The following is a 19,300-nucleotide window of genomic DNA, read 5'->3' as shown; positions in this document are numbered from 1 at the left end:
TTATAGGAAAAGCACAACACTTCTCTGTGTATATGAGTTGCTTGATTGTCCTTTTTTCCAATGTCTAAATCCCAAGTTATTGTTTTATCACTTACAATCTTAATATGGCTTGAACAATAAGGACTATGCTATTCCTTGTGACTTATTTGTATCTGCGTCTTACCCCATGTGATGGGTAAGACATTGCAGAGTTACTAGACTTGATGATTCCGAAATTCTTAAAGCTAAAGCCTTTACGATTATTTAATGACTCTGCATTTCTTCAAATATCCCATTTTATCAACTTGGTCAACATAAACTTATGTTATTAGACTGAGGAAGTCATTTTTTATATTTGTATATTATCATTTAAAACTAGCTTTCAAATATTGATCTCGGTATAGTTTATGCTCCTCGATGTATGTGTGAATCCGTTTAAGTAACAACTTAAAAAAAACAAACAGTTGTATACGCTCACAAATGATAAACCCATAGAGGCAGTGATAGCAGTAAGGTATGCTGTTGCAATGCCCCATCCTTACATTTGAACTATGAATCGATAACTATTTGACTATACATACTTTACTATGCTATACACACTACACTAACAACACAGACTGATCAAATGTATCTCAATAAACACATTTCAATTAAATATACTTTATTGGCATGGATGTGATAACTGTATCATTTCTTTTGATTAAACATGGCTCATGTATAAGAAAATAAACATACCTCAGTGCAATAAGGTTTGTATAAGCTGACTTGCATTTCATTGTTGTTTTTTTTACAAGAAAACAGAAGCGGCGATACAAACACAATTTATTTTTTAAAGGAAACGGATTTTCAAATAATTTATTCGTAACAGCATGCAAATGCTCACATTTTCTATTGTTATATGGCAAATGAATAGAAACAAGTAAGCGTAGTAACTAAATAACTTTTATTTGAATGTTAAAGCGAATTGATTCACAAACTGCAGGAAACTCAATGAAATGCTGCTTTGTTGTCTCGATGCTGTAGACAAACAGCAGTCAATGCCTCGGTATGATGCGGATAATGTTGGCATAGTTTTAAGCTTGGGATGCCATGCCAGACATCGTTTCAGCTAGTGAGGAGAACCCAGAAGTCTGGAAGCTTCCATGCAGCCGCAGTGGAAACCATCACCTTCACCAGCCAGGGAGTCCGTGCGCTTTGGTTCACGCATCAGTAAGCACGCGCTGGCTCCATCTGTCTGATCGCTGTGGCTCGTGTCAGTCTCATGCCGTTTATACGATTACATTCTCACTTATAAGAATTGCCTTCACCATATCAAGGATTAGGATTTGAGATGTTTTTTTTACTGAATACTTATAATACAACCTCAATACCTCTAACCTAAAATTGTCGATATTATATATTTGTAATACTTTTTAATGAAAATGACTAATCATATGTATTGGAACATGCTGCTACTATTTCTTATATGTATCTAAAACTTGATATAGTCAGCTGTTGGACTCAATGTGGTTTGAGTGAAAGAAGACAAAAAGGCAAATCATATCCATGTCTCATAAAGTTGCTGTAAAAGTCCTTTATATTCTGTACCCGCTTCAACAAAAGATCTCTGTTCTCTCAGCTTGCACAGATGGATACCCACGCTGAAACCAGGACAAAAAGGTTTCCTAACCGAAGCCTCTCATGCACTTTTTCTGGGTTTTATCTCGAAGGGCAGTTCCCAGACTCGACTTGATGGCAGTTATTTGGGGCCCCTTGGGGAAGGACGCGTGCAAAACAGCGTAGCCTGTTTCATGTTTGAAAAAAGAGGGATGAAAACCCCCGAACTACAGAAAGACAGCTTGCAGCCGATGAGCAGCGTCATCTTAACCAAAACGATAGGATCATTTAAAACTATCTCTGTCTCAAATAAACTGACATTAAATTGACATTTCAGTGCTTCAAGTATTTTCCCGCGCTTTTTAAAGCCTAAAGCCTTTAGGTTGAAAGTGCCTCAGTAAACAATTGCGTGCGTAAATGTTGTGCGTACATTTGGTCTTTGCCATATCTTAAATCTAGATAGTTTATTTGATGCTTTTGTGAATTCATACTTGTTAGCCTTCCTTTTAAGCATGTTGTTGCGCAGTGTGTACTTTGGTACACACTCTGTTTTATTCGTACTAATGTATTGGTATATAACTGGGCCATTGTGTCTGTCTGCTGCTACATCCCCCCTCCTCGAAAAAAAGAAAAAAAACGTAGCTGGTGCACACATGATGAGGGGGTCAAAGAGGATGCTGATGGGAGCAGCAGCAGAGTGGTGCACCAGTGGGAAACAGGGGAGTGTGTGTGGTGTGGAGAGACGGAAGATAGGCAGGAGAGGGGGAGGGGTTCCCATCTGTTGCGCAGTTGTGGCGCGTGCCGAACGCGTGAATCCTACTGGCAGCTCACTGCACTATGCCTGCTGTAATAGTCAGCAAAGGAGATATAAACAAGTATTTGAAGATGATGAAATAGCTAAAATAAAATTCATTTTCATTGAGTTTAAATGTAATCCCACAATGTTTAAATAGTTTTAAGAAAGTTTTGTTCTATAACATTATGCCTATTCCTCTCCCTTTATATGCTTTGTTAAAACAGGCTCGTTACTGCATTACTCCTTTGTATTGATAAACTACACCCCTATTCCGCACACATACGCATCTCTCTGCGTCTGTTTTTACGTCACCCAGTCTCCTCCCCCAGTGCTCCAGGTAGACACTATTGTTGATATTGGAAACAAGCTGCTGATGGTCCACAAGCAGATGTTAATCCATACATAGCGTGGCTTGGGTATCTGGTTTATTAATTGTAGGAATAGATTAGGCTTGTCACCTCAGAGCCACTCGTCTGGTTGTTATTGTGGCTGGTTGGCAAACCATTCATAAGCATATAAAGTGACTACATATATGTCTCTATTCTCTATCATTATATTACTTTTGAATTGTTCACTTATAGCAGTTCAACTTGGTACAAGAACGATGTATCTCATTAAACTTGAAAGTTCTTTAACCCCATTTGCCGCTCAAATGTGTTACATGTTCGATACAAAATTATAAAAACAACCTAATAAACAGAAATATTGTCAATTTAAAAACAATGCCAGACAAGTAAATCACATTCTTTGCTGTATTTCTTTTTACAAAAAGCTATCCGATACGACCTCAATCGGAAAAACGGCGTCGTCATATTGCTTGCATACGTAATTGGATCTTGGAAAAACGTTAAAGCTTTACATTTTGAACACAATATAGCGCAACATCACCACGAAACTTCGCATACCAGCGGTGATCGCAGGGTCCCACCGGGACCAGATGGTCCAGACAGGTCCCCAAGGCATCGCCCCCCTCATGTCAGACCCCCTGCAGGAGGGCTTGTGTTCCCTCCCCTCTGACGCGCCGGAGCCACATAAATAGGAGGCTCTGCAGCTCCGAGGCACACTTCAGCTCAGCAGATCCAAGAGCAACTATTTCCCCTCAATAAGCAAAGCAACAAGCTACAAAAAAAATGAGTCCCAGCATCACTACCGAGGCCGACCAGCCCCTCCCTGCCAGGTCCACCGTGGCCCAAAGAAAACAAGCCAACGAACTGAGAAAGGTAAGAGAAGGACAGAAACTGTATAGCTCGTTTTGTTACTGGAAATGTTTTCTCATCTGACTCGTAAATGTGCAGCTGAATTAACGATTTTTCCTAATTTCTTCCAGACTCTCAAGCCCTTGTTGGAAAAGAAAAGGCGTGCTCGTATCAACGACAGTCTGAGTCATTTGAAAAGTCTCATCCTTCCTCTGGTTGGCAAAGACAACGCTCGCTACTCCAAGTTGGAGAAAGCTGATATTTTGGAAATGACCGTCCGCTTCCTCAGAGACCTTCCTTCCACTCCTGTCAAAGGTACGCATCTTCCCTTGAACCATGATATGCTTTGCACGAACTATCATTTTTGAGATTATATTTTGCACATGAAATTCAAGTCACTAATCAACTCTCTTCTCCCTCCAGATTCCGCAGACAGTTACAGAGAAGGTTTCAAAGCCTGCCTCCAGCGCGTCTCCACTATGCTTCCCAAAACAAGCCTGGATCAAGACGCGTGTCAGCGGGTGAACGAATTCGTTCAGCAGTCCTCCTCCGCCACAGTCACCCCAACCTGCCTGAACTGCTGCGCTCAGAGCTCCAGGACTCTCCCTCAGATGCAACAGAAACTCCTGAGCCTCAAATATAGCTTCAGTTCCAGACTGGAGAGCCAGTCCCGCGGCAGCAGCAGCAGCGCAGTGGCTCCCAGCCGCGCACTGCCCGGCCCACAGGCAGTCAGCGCTGCCATGTGGAGACCTTGGTAGATTAGGCGGACACTCATTACTTGTTATTTATTTTGTGATGTTATTTATGCTATTTGTATTCCAATATAATAAGTCTTAGCAAATAAGAATTGTTGAAGATGCTGTACAATAATGTAATTCAGCATTTGGATCATTTTGTTCAATGCTAGAGAGCAGACGAGCACAGATCTTAAAGAAACGGAAGTCCAAGGGCTTTTTATAATGCAATCCTCTTTGGGGTTTCAAAGATATGGGTTGTAGACAACACTTTTGTAAAACCCCAAGGGTTATTTTGTTTGAGGTTTGCACTATGGACTTAAAAGTATTTTGGTCTGTGCAAAAGAATAGTCTGTAAACACTATGTGTTAAATAGGAATATATAGGCCTACTGTATATTTCTTTGACGTTATGGAAAAAAAGATGTTTTGCGACACTTCAAATGTTTTGCCATTGACACAAGCTTTTCAATAAATGTACATTTCTCGAATATGGTTGTGATGTTTGATCTTTTAATGTTGTGCTGATCGGCGGATGTTGATTGAATCATTAAACCCTGACGTCTCAATAAGAGATATCTCAGAATATGAAAGGAATGAAAAAGGCGCGCAAACGCATAAAGCCGCAGGTCACCCTGAGCCTATTGAGGCTCAGCAGCTGCTCTATTGTCGCACATGAGAGGCGCCCCTCTAGTTGCCGCCAAATTGGTGGGAAAAAGTTCGACTGGTTGTTTGAGTGGACACACACTGAGATGACTGCAGTTGTGAATTACAATGACAGATTTAACGACACCAAAAAAAACGTGTTCCTGAGGACTGTTACCATACGATTATTTAAGTAATTGTTTTTAGCCCTGTGATTGTAGCAGGCTTATACTTTTATTATTTGTTTATAACTCGTGATCTGACTATTGTTACATGGTTATTCTCTGTGCATACCTTGAATTCACCACATTTACTAAATAATTTCCTAGGCATCCTACTTCTGTTTCTCATGTGTTTCTTCAAGAATACACACATGATTGCACAACCTGAAGTCGATGTTTCTCAGTGCAGTTCTATTATGAAAAAAAAACCTTTTGTTGCAAAAGAAAATGAGCAGTTTCAGTATTATTTTATATACTTTTTAAACTCATGACTTTGTATAAGATACAATAAAGCATTATGCAGGTATGCATTTATATGGTGTCTGACATTTTGCCGAATAATGCAACACGGTACAAGAATATTATTATTATAATCATCATCACATAATGCCAGATCCTTTTTCCATTGCATGGCTGTGCATGTGTTGGCTGTGATTAGGGCTCTCCTATTTCTTTTTTTTAATCTAAATAAATAAATAATAAATATTTTTTGGCCAGAAATGTTATTTTTGGGGGGATCAAGCCGATAGAGTTTAGAGTTCAAATACAGTACTTTAGTTTTGCTTCTTGGTTATAACTGGAAGTACTGGTGATTTATTTTCTGCAGCCAGTCAGGAGTACAATACATTCTATTAGTAATGTTATGTCTATTGTTCAAAGAATAAAAACGGACTATATAGTGCTTCCCATTTCACTTCTAAATGACTTATTCCAATTTGGTTTCTGACTCCTAACAGTTATACTGTATATGATTTGAACAATCCCTGAGTTGTTAAGATAACAACTGCTGAATGCACACAATTAGGTAGAGGCAATTATTTTAATAATGCAATGGCCATCTTGTTTTAAATGATAAAGTGCATAACCTGTGAGTGCTGTGTCTGTAGGGAAGAGCTCTACGAGCCCTTAAAAGTCTAAAGAACCACATCTTTAACAGAATCCCTTACATTTTGATAACTTTGGGAAACCAAAGTTTTGCAAGGCCATCTCTGAAGGCATTAGATACAAATGGATTTATGTGAAAAGAGGACATATGTTGTTAATACACTTTTATCCTTAACTTGTTGCCAAATTTGTATGATCGGTGTTGGAGATTGTGTATAAGGACATCATTTAAAGCGTGGATGTAAATTCCAATTTAACCTTATGTGATGCAGTTCAATTTGTTTCCATTATGCTTTAAGTGAGTGTGCTTGCACTGCTTGCCATGTCCATACTGCTCTGATTTGTGATACCCAGTAGGAAAAACTCAACATTATAATTTTGGCAATGTTTTAATTTTGATGCAGTTATTTCACAAGACAAATTTTATTCCATCCAGCGCTTAAAATCCCCTTTTTTAGTAATGGTTGTATAAGGCAGACATTTTTTGTCCAAAGTATGTGATGTGGTTAGGGCAGCACTGAGACATATTACCAGGATGTTTAACATGAGCGCTGGTGTTAAGAAGCGTGACACTGGAAAATGTACCATATTCTCTCAGTGCATAATGTCAAAGTCGAGATAGATTTGTCTTGACTGGATAGGTATAATGATATATCATTAGCGTTAAAAGACGAAGTTTGCGATTCAGTGGCAACAGTTAATAATACAAGCCAGAGGCAAAAATGCTTTTCAGTGCTGTGTGATAGAAAGAACTTGCTGGAGCTGGGTTAAATCGTATTCGTGCTGGTTGTCTCAAGAGTCATTTGACCAAGCAGGTGATTTTAAAATCTACATTTAACAACTTCCTTTTCATTGTCTCAAACAAGTATTGCTGAAACTCCTTTTCCTCGTCAAGTGACATTGCGATACATGGGTTTTGATCAGATTTAGAGCTACGGACTAATACAAAATATTTTGTCAGTTATCTATTATAAATGTATTTTGTTTTGTCCGTTTCAGGAAGAACCTCTTCAAGCATTTGTTCATTTTATGTCTTTTCAGGTTGACTGTCAGACTGAACTGTGGTGAACTGACAAAACTAGTGGCTCACATGAGGTAGGAAATGTATATAAGACTTATGATATTCTATTGGAAATGGTCATTGATAATGCATAGAACATGCTAAAGCGCAGTGCTTTAAAGCATACATTCAAATGTATCTAAGGAAATTACTCAAAAAACTGTAAAATAGCAAACGCTTACTCATACCACAAAATAGCAGGGGATCATGGCCATTAGTGCTGCCTGTTTTGAGCAAACTTATGGAGTGAATTGTATTTGAAAAATATTTAGCAATACTTAAAGGTACATCTCAATAAACTAGAATATCGTGGAAAAGTTGATTGATTTCAGCAATTCTATTTAAAAAGTAAAACTCATATTATATAGACTAATTTTACATAAAGTGAATTATTTCAACTGTTTATTTATTTTAATCTTGATGATTTCAGCTTACAGCTAATACAAAATTCAATATCTCAGAAAATCTGAATATTGAAAAAAGTTCAATATTGTAGACTCACAGTGTCACACTCACAATCAGCAAATTAACTCAAAACACCTGCAAAGGTTTCCTGAGCCTTCAAATGGTCTCTCAATCTGGTTCAGTAGGCTTCACAATCATGGGGAAGACTGCTGACCTGACCGTTGTCCAGAAGACAGTCGTTGACACAGCCTCAAAAGGTCATTGCTAAAGAAGCTGGATGTCCACAGAGTTGTATCCAAGCATATTCATAGAAATATGAGTGGAAGGAAAAAGTGTGGTAGGAAAAGGTGCACAAGCAATAGAGATGGCCGCAGACTTGAGAGGATTGTCTAGCAAATGCCATTCAAAAATCTGGGGGAGCTTCTCAAAGAGTGGACTGAGGCTGGAGTCAGTGCATCAAGAGCCACCATACACAGACGTATCCAGGACATGGGCTACAAGTGTCGCATTCCTCGTGTCAAGCCACTCTGAGGTGACACTATTTCAACGATGCAGATCAGAGTGTATCAGTGGATGAGTCTGTGTAACGACGCAAGTTGACCCTAACATATAAAACACAAAGTTTGTTCAGGCAGCAAGGTTAATTAATCTTGGAGGGTGTATTTGTAGTAGGCATCTGTGTCATTTTCCAGCAGGACTTGGCTGGGTGAATGACCATGGACCACTGTGCTTCATTGGCCAGCAAACTCGCCTGACCTGAACCCCATACAAGCTATGGGGTATTGTCAAGAGGAAGATGAGAGACACAAGACCCAACAACGCAGACGACAGGAAGGCCGCTATTGAAGCAACCTGGGCTTCCATCAAACCTCAGCCGTGCCACAGGATGACCACCTCCATGCCCCGCCGCATGGATGCAGTAATTCATGCAAAAGGAGGCCCAACCAAATACTGAGAGCAGAAACATGAACATTTCTGTATTTAAAATCCTTTTTTATTGGTTTTATGTAATATTCTTTTCGGAGAAACTGAATGTGTATGAGTTTCACTTTTTAAATAGAAATACTGAAATTAATTAACTTTTCCATGATATTCTAATTTATTGAGATGTACCTGTATTTCAAACAGTATCAACCCTGATTTCCAACATGCAAATTGTGGAGGAAATAAGTATTTGATCCCTTGCAGATTTTGTAAGTTTGCCCACTTAAAAATAAATGAACAGTTTAATTCTAATGGTAGGTTTATTTTAACAGTAAGGGTAAGAATATCAAAAAGAAAATCCAGAAATTGACATTATGTAAAAGATAAAAATGTATTTGCATTCAACTGTGGGAAATAACTATTTGATCCCCTTGCAACCAACAAGAATTCGGGCTCCAACAGACTGGTCACATAAATCCATTTCCTTTGGGAAAGTAATCCTAATATGAATTTTGTTACCTATAAAAGACACCTGTCCACAGAATCAATCAATCAGATTCCAACCTCTCCAGCATGGGCAAGACTAAAGAGCTGTCTAAGGACCTCAGGGACAAGATTGTATAGACCTGCAAAAGGCTGGGATTGGCTACAAGACCATCAGAAAGCAGCTTGGTGAGAAGGAGACAACTGTTGGAGCGATTATTCGGAAATGGAAGAAAAAGAAAATGAGCATCAATCGCCCTCAGTCTGGGGCTCCATACAAGATCTCGCCCCATGGAGTATCGATGATCATGAGAAAGTTGAGGGATCAGCCTAGAACTACACGGGAGGAACTTGTTAATGATCTCAAGGCAGCTGGGACCACATTCACCAAGAAAACTATTGGTAACAGACTACACCACAATGGATCAAATCCTGCAGCACCCTCAAAGTCCCCCTCCTCAAGAAGGCACATGTACAGGTCCGCCTGAAGTTTGTCAATGACGATCTGAATGAATGGTAAATGGACTGTACTTATATAGCGCTTTATCCAGTCTTTAAGACCCCTCAAAGCGCTTTACATACTACATGTCATTCACCCATTCACACCCATTCACACAGAGCAGTGTACCTTACTCTAGGACCTAACATTCACACACATTCACACACCGTTGGCCATGCCATCGGGAGCAACTCCGGGTTAAGTATCTTGCCCAAGGATACATCGACATGTAGACTGCATGGGCTGGGATCGAACCCACAACCTTCTGGTTGAAAGACGACCACACTCCCTCACAGCCACAGTCGCAGAATGATTCAGAGAAGGCTTGAGAGAAGCTGATAGGGGGTGAAACCAAAATGGAGATCTTTGTCATCAACTTGACACGTGTTTGGAGGAAGAGAAATGCTGACTATAACCCCAAGAACACCATCCCCACCGTCAAGCATGGAGGTGGAAACATTATGCTTTGGGGGTGTTTCTCTGCTAAGGGGACAGGACAACTTCATCGAAGAGAGGATGTACGGGGCCATGTACCGTAAGATTTTGGCTGATAGCCTCTTTCCCTCAGCTAGAACACTGAAAATGGGTCATGGATGGGTTTTCCAGGACAACAATGACCCTGAACATACGGCAAAGGCAACACAGGAGTGGATAAAGAAGAAGCACATTTAGGTGAGGGAGTGGCCTAACCAGCCTGCGGACCTTAATCCTATATACAATCTGGGAGCTGAAGTTTCGAGATGCCAAGCATCAGCCTCAAAACCTTAAGGATTTGGAGAGGATCTTCAGAGAGGAGTGGACCAAAATCCTTCCTGAGATGTAAACAAACCTGGAGACAAACTACAAGAAGCGTCTGACCTCTGTGCGTCCAACAAGGGTTTCTCCACCAAGTTCTAAGACATGTTTTGCAAGGGGATCAAATACTTATTTCCCACAGTTAAATGCTAATAAATTTTTATCTTTTATAAAATGTCATTTTCTGGATTTTCTTTTGGATATTTTTATTCTCACTGTTAAAATAAGCATTACAATTATAGACTGATCATTTATTTGTAAATTGGAAAACTGTATTTAAAACTAAAGCAATAATTAGAATGAATTTATTTGTGTAATGGTATGCTGTCAGACATTACAATACACACCAATGCGGAGTTCCACAGGGCAGCTTGGACCTCCACGTGACAAAGGATTCGGTATTTTTTGGAAAAACAATCTGTGCAATGTTGTTAAGGCTGAAGAATGTATGTAGCAGCAGAATTTAGTTAAACAAAATGCTTCAAGAAGAGCAAATGTTGGTTTCTGAATTGGTCTCTCAATTCAAGCTTAAATTGAACAACTCAGTCTGAGAGTTGGCTCGAGGCCAGCTCAAAGCTACAAGGGGTAGCCATTGAGTAGACTTAAGAGGCCAAAGTGTTGGGTGTCAGACTTGAAGGAACATTTTATGGTCAACATACATAAAGAGAATTTTTGAATAAATACATTATATTTATTCAAAACGTGTAATTTAATGAGGATACAGTCACAATATATTCACAAATCTACCTGCAATATAGCTTCCTGTAAATTATTTTATTGCTCTGCTGATTTATTTTTAGTCTATTCAGACGGCTTACAGACACAGGTTTTGCTCTTTCTCAGCATGAGACAAAGTTTGGCAAACATCTCGCTTATGTGTGGCTTATTGTCCAGGTAAATGTTAACACCAGCACCTCGGATAAAGTATAACTCACTACAGCTTTCCTAAGCACTGTAGTTGGAAGCATCCTGGAGTAGGGAGACAGTCCAAAACCCTAGCAAAGTAGTGAACTTGGAGACTGCAACACTGAGGTGCCATTATTTCAATGATGCAGATCAGAGTCTATCAGTGGATGACATATACAAACAACACACAAAACAAAAACATTTGTTCAGGCATCAAGGTTAAGTCATCTTGGAGATTGTATTTGCATCTCCATCAAACAGAAATGGCAGAGAAAAGTGTTTTCTTTACTCATAAAAAAAGCTTGACTTATTTTCAAACTTAATGCCTACTCTGCTCAATTCCTTTCATTTTTTGTTTTTACTGTTTTATTATTTACACCACTTGTGTTATAATAAATGTAACATGTCATACTTTGCAGATGACTAAGTTAAAATGTGTTTTTTTTATTGAGCTTATGGTATAAGGAGAGACATTAAAGAAATGTTTGCCTTAAATTGGAGGAAAGTGAAACTGTCCCATTATACAGTAACCCCTCAAACATGAGACCCACATTGTTCCATTGTGATTGTCCATACTGAGGTCACAGTGGGGGTTGGGCATGTGTCTGAGCTTTGTGCAAGAGACAGACCTGCTATTACCACCATCTCTATCTAGACTTTACCATGCTGCAGTTACTATACACCGTTTTGCAGGAAATATGTTTATATCTGGTGATAGATTTAAATTATGCAAAGTTAAACTGAGTGAGCTAAATGTGCACATCAAGTATACACCATTGTCTAATATATTATGTGGCTCAGAAGGGACCTTTTCCAAAATATGAAAAAAAAACCTTCCTGATGATGAAAGAATTATCTTTGGCTTGGCGTGACACTTCCAGGTTTTCTGAAAATCCAGCATGTATTAACGCTGGAGGTGTTGGTTTAAAGGATGCATGTATTTAGGAGGCAGGAATTGAATCACTGCTATGGACGTGCATTATGGAAATTGTAGGATCAGTGTTTTTGAAGCTTGTTAAAAAAAAGGACAGTTTGCCACTGCTGCTTTCATTTTGACCATTCTTGTTTTTATGAGTCTGTTTATGGTCTGTAGGAGCAAGACGTGGAAGCAAACAAATAATGCATGCACACTTAGGTCATGCCACAAAAGTCAATTATTAACTACATTTGATCCTACTTGGATCTTCTGTGGTAAAAATATTTGAAAAGTGTAAACCAATTATATTTCTACATCATGCTCACAAACAAACAAGCTCTTTGATGAGTTTGGTTCATCGCCACACAAACAATTACGGTTCAAACAATATATAGAACATTTAAATACATTTTAAATGAATTATTCATTTATATAATTATTTCTACTTTATTTAGTTTATGAAATTGTTTATTGTTTATGGTATGCATGGTGTATTAATAAGGAGGAGGTTTTTAAAACGTTCTGATCTGAAGATTCAAGAAGGAACAAAGTCAAGAATAAATGTGATATAACTTTACCTTAATTTATACATTTTTATTTGTATTCTCACAATGTAGATGCAAGGCTTAATCTTTGCAGTCCTTTAATTGGTAAAGATTTTCGATATGACGGGTAACTTTAGGCTACAGCACACTGAAGAGAATGAGTTCCCATTTAAATGTATATAAAGTCCCCATTGCTCGGTTGGTCAAGTTGTAAAAATGTGTATTTGCAAACTCTTTACTCTATTTAAGAAACGGTATTTATTGATCTTACAGATACGAGGATTGACGACCAGTTCAATGCTCTGCAGTCACAGACTGACGCTGACAATAGAACAGCAGTTTGTTTATAAAAGAACAGTAATTTGTTCAGCAATCGCTGTTGAAAACCTATTTCTATACAGTTTTCTGATACATTTAAATATTCATTTTGATAAAACCACTAAAATAACAGAATACAGAATAAGAATATGTTTTAAGAGTAGATAAGAGCGACAGAGAGTCTTCCTCATGATAATTAAAATCAAGATTGTTAAAATGGATATAATCCGTTAAGATTTCAGGTGGCCTATCATGAAGGATAACTTTGACTTCTCTTGCAAAACAGTCAAATAAAGGGAAGACCAAAGGATATTCACTTGAAAAACACGTGGCCTCATTAACGTTTCTTAAATAAGTATATTTTATTAATGTAATACTCCTACAAGTGCAGCCCTGATTGTCTTGACGTATTCACGTCGTGCTCGAGTTGCTTTCATAATCATAACATATAAGGAAACGTGTATTTGTTATAGTTGGATAAGCCGTCGCCAATTGTTTGAGACTCATGAGAACAACCTCGAAGCTGACCGTTTTCTCTCAGTTTACACCACGCTTAAGCAAAAGTCAGGTGGAGTCTTGTTGTTCCTCCCCCATCCCACAACCCACATGTGATTCTTAATTCCCATGAAGTATCGGAACATTTTCAGACAAAGGCTCCCTGTTATCCGGCCTGCACAGATGGGTTACCGACGCCGAATTTGCCTGCAAAGACAAAAGAGGACTCTAACCGTAAGAGAAAAACCGAGGAGAAGTGTACCTCCCCACCACAACCCCCTCCTCTCCCTCTTACAATCCGTCCATCCCACTGGGCCGTCAGGGACGCGTGCAGAAAGTGTGCCTCGGGACAACGCTTGGCTTTGTTGAAGCAGAAAAACGAAATATTGTCTACACGATGATAACCTTCACATTTCGACTGTGTAGACTTTTTTAAATTGTAATTTCATGTCGCAAACATATCCTAAATTATACTGAATATCCGCCAACAACTCCATGTTCATGGTTTCAAAAATTAATTATATCCTACTGCTCTTTTAAAAGGGAAAACATATCAAGCTTCATCTAATGCAGGGCGGAGAACAATGGACAGCATACGAATAAACATAATATTAGTATACAATAATATACATTGACTGATTTGTAACAAGTCTCTATGTGAAATCCAAGCCTCTTTGTGGAGTTTGGCTTTACATTCTTGAATTTATTTTACTCTTTAGTAATTGTAATTTTGTAATTCTGCTTCTGTTTTGCAGGTTTCATGTCAGATTAAAGCTTAATGTTCTTATAGATTTTCAATGCAATGTTTGCAGTCCAGTGTAAACTATTTTATATTTAATGTAAAACTCTTCCAAAAAGAACCTTGTCCTCGGAGTCGTACAATCTGCATTTCCAGAGCAGCATCTCTATTTCCACCAACAGATTGAGCTTTGTGTCTCGTCATCACCATATCATATTGATAAACACGCATTGCAAGAAAGCTTGGACGCTAAAATATCCATGAGTCAAGCCGAGGGAGACAATTGCAACAGAGTTTCCAAACAGGGGGGCGAGAGTGCTTTATTTCAGTTGGACAACAACATGGACCCATCAGAAACATGCAGGTGGGGCCTACACGCCAAAACTGCGTGGAGATCATGTGTCGTGCGTGTAAAGTTGAAAAAAAGCGTGTGTGTGTGTGTGTGTGTGTGTGTGTGTGTGTGTGTGTGTGTGTGTGTGTGTGTGTGTGTGTGTGTGTGGGGCTGAGATATGGATGCAGGCTGGTTATGATGCTGGTGTGCTGCAGGAGGAGTGTGTGGGGGGTGGGGTTGGGGATGGAGTTGAAGGCTCGGTAACAGACAGCCATCTGGTCTCCGTGGCGCGTGCGGCGCGCGTGGTTCCCCTGAGTGCAGTGGCATTTGATGGGCTGTCATGTCTCTCCAGTTTTTTAATTTAAAATCAGAAAATCTCACAGTTGTAATATAAAGTTTGAATCATACTTCGCCATGCAGGATGGTTGGTTATTAAATAAACCACATCAACAAGGAAACAGTGTAATGCTTAACATATTTAAGAGTTAAAGGTTAAAACCCCATAGAAAGCTCGTTTTATATTTCACGGTGGCTATTGTGATTGAGGTGCACGCTATCTCGCAACCCACCCTCTGTTTTCAGCCCCCACCGCTCTACATGAGGCGTCGGCAGCAGCGGGAAACACACTACAGGTAGAGACTCCCCCCGGGCAGAAAATGCATGAAAAACGTCATATGCAAAACTATTGTTGTCAAAATCTAAGAGCAGATGTTGTTTTAAAGTAGCGTGGCTTGGGTATGAGATTGGAATAAGAGTCTGTCTCTATGGACACTTTTTCATACACGCAAGCATGCCCCCTATGCCAATAAAATATGTATTGCACCCTGTTGTTTAAAGTGTGCATATCTGTTGTTTGTTTTTAAGTATATTTTATGTTAAGGATATATTCTTAAACTTCGGCAAATTACACTCAATAAAATACAATAGAACCTCAGCTTGTTACACAAACGTGTCTAATTTAGCAGGCAGACACACTCAAGGATTCAAACTGTGAGATTATTGTTCTGAGGATAATAATGTAATTTGTAATGAAGCTTCGTGTGTTACGTTGTTGGATCTCAAAATAAATGAATTCTATATAAGTTATATTTGGCTACCAATAACGTATGAGCACTGCGTAATTACGCACTATATTTATACAAAATGCTATATATTTATCCGTGTTTTACAACCTATCCGTCAATTATTTGTGAAATTATAAAAAAAATGTGTGTACTAAATAATATGATATAAAATGTAAAGTTTGCAGGATTGGTGTTTTGTGAATGAGCATTCGGTGCGTCCAAACATGAGCATCTTTACGCACACATTTCTTTAGCTTGTGGACGCGGATTTTGTTTTATTTTGTCTATGGATCATAAAGCAGACATGCACTGCAGTTGTTATGCGTGGATTAGGGTAGCAAACAGATGGTTATCATGATACATTTGGTAGTTTTGTGGTGTTTCCATCGAACACACGGACAGAAAATGGCTTGGGGGCGTACCCATGATGCACGTAAACCGACGCCACGGCCCTCTATATATACTGCAGCCCTCGACCGTTAGAGACACATCTTCTCCAACTTCTGCTTCCGACACTTCTCTGGCACAAATACGAAACTGAAAATGTCTCCAAACATGATTTGCGAAACTCTCCCATCTTTTTCTCCAAGGCTCACTGTGGCCAAAAGAAAAGAGGCTCTCGAGCTCAGAAAGGTAAGCGAAGTCCCTACAATTTTCTTCAATATCTTAAAACACATTTCTGATGTTTTACCCTAATTTTGATGAATGGATTCTAATTGTGTTGTGTTTTCTTCCCAGACAATGAAACCTTTGATGGAAAAAAGAAGGCGCGCTCGTATCAACGACAGCCTGAACCATTTGAAAAACCTCATCATTCCCCTCACTGGCAGAGATGTAAGTTATTATATTTATTTCAATACGTCTTTAAAAAAAAGAAACACATTCCACACAGGCTTATGTCAAGGCAACGTTTATGCTCATATGTTTAACATTTGCTTTTTTTTTTCTCTCCAGAAGACTCGCCACTCCAAGCTTGAGAAAGCTGACATACTGGAAATGACTGTGAGATTCCTCAACGAAATTCCCCCTGTTAGCACGAAAAGTAAGTTATGGTTCTGCTTGTTTAACGCTTTAATTTGATATTTGTTTATACTGAACCCTTGGCATTTTCGAACAAAGAAACTAACATTTCATTGTCTTTTCAGATATTGCTGACAGTTACAGAGAAGGCTTCAAAGCCTGCCTCCAGCGCGTCTCCACTATGCTTCCCAAAACAAGCCTGGATCAAGACGCGTGTCAGCGGGTGAACGAATTCGTTCAGCAGTCCTCCTCCGCCACAGTCACCCCAACCTGCCTGAACTGCTGCGCTCAGAGCTCCAGGACTCTCCCTCAGATGCAGCAGAAACTCCTGAGCCTCAAATCCAGCTTCAGCAGATTGGAGAGCCAGTCCCGCGGCAGCAGCAGCAGCGCAGTGGCTCCCAGCCGCTCGCAGCCCGGCCCACAGGCAGTCAGCGCTTCCATGTGGAGACCTTGGTAGATTTCTGATGGCGGGGTCTCCCTAAAGCCTGTGAAAAGACTGTAAAGTGTTTCATATGTAGGCAGCATGTCAAGAAAGTATCACTTGTAAATATGCACAGTGATTCACCGCCTCGCTTCCGTTGATGAAAATCCAGAATTCATCGTTTAATCGAATCGGTTGAGTATTATATACTTACGTTTAGCGCGAGTCTTTTGTCCTGTATAAGTTGACAAGTTTAGACAGTCGTATTTTTTTTAATCTGCATGTATGTATACGGTAAATATTTAGTCCACTTCGCGGACTAAGTGATTTAGGGCCATTCAAACAGCCCTGTAAGACCCAAAGGGTCAGTCTGTAAGAATTTGCACGAAAGACTTCAGAGTACTGAGTCTGTGCAGATGAACCCTGTAGACATATATTATGTCAATGTAAGTATCTCTGTTGGGATTTGTTTTATTTTTGCTATTTAAAGCAAATGTTGTATATATGTTGTTAAAGGAAAAATAAAACTACAATGTAGTTGTAATATATTGTGTTGGGTTTTCTTCACACTTTATGCTCATTTGCCAGAATTTTGCAGAATATTAGTTTTAAGTATGGAATCTTTACGCACAGCCATAAAGTTATGTCCTTATATGGAAAACATTATTTAGTTGGCACATTTCAAACACAAGGATACAGGCACCTAATTCACACCAAAAACAAAACAGCAAAACGCACACACGAACTAATGTGTGCTAATATTGAAAAGCAACAGAAAACATTTTGTGAGTCTCCTTCCAACAATAGGATCATGGAAACTAAAGCATCTCCAGACTTTAAACTGGACCTTAGCGAAGGGCCATGCTAAACATTTGTTCTTATATAGATCCTCTCTCTGTCTAATGAACAAAAGCCCGTGAGGAACATCTGTGAAGCAGACTGAACATAATAAAAACCGTTAGTCGGTGTGACCTCGGGATGGATGTTGCGGTCACGAGACACTGCCCCTGCCTTTATTGTAATGCAGTGTGTGCGGTGTCTGCTGCCCTCCTTGGATGGTTGTAGGTATCGACATGGTGATGGTGTCTATTTCCGTTTCACAATCCCGTCTTACCCATTAGCTCTTTGGAAAGCACAGGCCAATACATAGGCTTAGTGGTTGTCTTTGAATAAACATTATTTGCAAACAATTTTAGCCACACACACGCTCTTTGCGTTTCTGTGAAGTCCAAGTGCTTCTCCCCCGGATGAGTCATTTCTCAAAGCCAGCAGACACCGTTGGATCGGAGGAGTCTGAATCCCCTTCACTTCTCACAGGATCCCGCAGCAACACGAGACCAACAAAGAGCTCACCATCATCATCTTCATCGCCACCAGCATGTCGGTAGTGCAGGCAGCATCCTCTCTTCAATTATGCAGGTAGGACGTTTGATACGACACATTACCACATGTGCAAGCAGCATTCCCATGCTAACACCGTGCAGTGTTGAACGACAAATGACGAAAACAGCGCGGCTACCAGTGTCCTTTCTTCCCGACTGATAACCAGATAATCCTCGTCGTGTCCTGTTACATTACTACTGTGTTCTGCCGGTATTCAACCATGTCCTGTTTTGGCTAGTTAATGTTAAATGAAGGGGTGTGTTTTCCGGTTATTTAGCCTGCATGTGGTCCCGCTGCAGAGGTGCAGTCCTTTATGTCGCATGTCGTATGATATGTAATGACCTCAACGCGGTTAGCACCGGTATAACACACGTTTAAACTCCCAAGGACATCATTTCACTGAAAGTATATTGAAAGTTGTATGTAATGGCGTGGGCTTTAATGAGGTTGTTCCTCTAAATAGTTTGTATGGTGAGGTGGTAAATTAGGTGTGATTGAGCCTTAAGGATCAATAGATACATAGTTAAAAGGCAGAGGAAGCAAACTCGGAGCAATTGAGTCAACTGTGTAATAATGTGGTAATGACTGTTACCAATTAAAATATCTTTGCTATGAATCGCCTTCATTTCCCAGCAGCATGTAGTCTTTGTTGTTCTTGTGATCACCTGTAGGTGGAGCCATATAACTATATACAGTGGGGCAAAAAAGTATTGAGTCAGCCACCAATTGTGCAAGTTCTCCCACTTAAAAAGATGAGAGAGGCCTGTAATTTTCATCCTAGGTATACCTCAACTATGAGAGACAAAATGAGAAAAAAAAATCCAGAAAATCACATTGTCTGATTTTTAAAGACTTTATTTGCAAATTATAGTGGCAAATAAGTATTTGGTCAATAACAAAAGTTCATCTCAATACTTTGTTATATACCCTTTGTTGGCAATGACA

The 19,300-nt window shown here is 39.5% G+C and overlaps 3 protein-coding genes across 4 annotated transcripts in view; all 3 read left to right on the top strand.

Annotated features, from left to right (window-relative positions):
- LOC104945183 (solute carrier family 2, facilitated glucose transporter member 1) overlaps window positions 1–19,300 on the top strand; it is a 653,665-nt gene that overhangs the window by 236,059 nt on the left and 398,306 nt on the right. The gene's annotated exons all lie outside the window — the stretch shown is intronic.
- On the top strand, window positions 16,075–17,031 carry hes2.2 (hes family bHLH transcription factor 2, tandem duplicate 2). Its single transcript, XM_010770803.1, has 4 exons — window positions 16,075–16,164; window positions 16,270–16,365; window positions 16,486–16,573; window positions 16,677–17,031. Exons 1-4 carry the CDS (start codon window positions 16,075–16,077, stop codon window positions 17,006–17,008), a joined length of 606 nt encoding a protein of 201 aa, XP_010769105.1. The 3' UTR covers window positions 17,009–17,031.
- acot7 (acyl-CoA thioesterase 7) overlaps window positions 18,097–19,300 on the top strand; it is a 78,455-nt gene continuing 77,251 nt past the window's right edge. For both annotated transcript variants that reach the window (XM_010770805.1, XM_010770804.1), the window contains exon 1: window positions 18,097–18,391. In XM_010770805.1, the coding sequence (XP_010769107.1) occupies window positions 18,351–18,391 (41 nt within the window). In that variant the 5' untranslated portion in view covers window positions 18,097–18,350. The remainder of the gene's footprint in view (window positions 18,392–19,300) is intronic.

Source organism: Notothenia coriiceps, unplaced genomic scaffold (genome assembly GCF_000735185.1).
Source record: "Notothenia coriiceps isolate Sejong01 unplaced genomic scaffold, NC01 NC01_scaffold00009245, whole genome shotgun sequence".
NCBI lineage: Eukaryota > Metazoa > Chordata > Actinopteri > Perciformes > Nototheniidae > Notothenia > Notothenia coriiceps.
The sequence above is the reverse complement of the archived record's forward strand: the minus strand, read 5'-3'. Positions and strand labels throughout refer to the sequence as shown.

Excerpts from the sequence above, each read along its gene's own strand:
- hes2.2 (XM_010770803.1), top strand. The coding sequence starts at position 16,075 with ATGTCTCCAAACATGATTTGCGAAACTCTCCCATCTTTTTCTCCAAGG. Across the intron at positions 16,165-16,269 it reads AGGCTCTCGAGCTCAGAAAG|ACAATGAAACCTTTGATGGA; the intron begins GTAAGCGAAGTC and ends TTTTCTTCCCAG. Across the intron at positions 16,574-16,676 it reads TCCCCCTGTTAGCACGAAAA|ATATTGCTGACAGTTACAGA; the intron begins GTAAGTTATGGT and ends TTGTCTTTTCAG.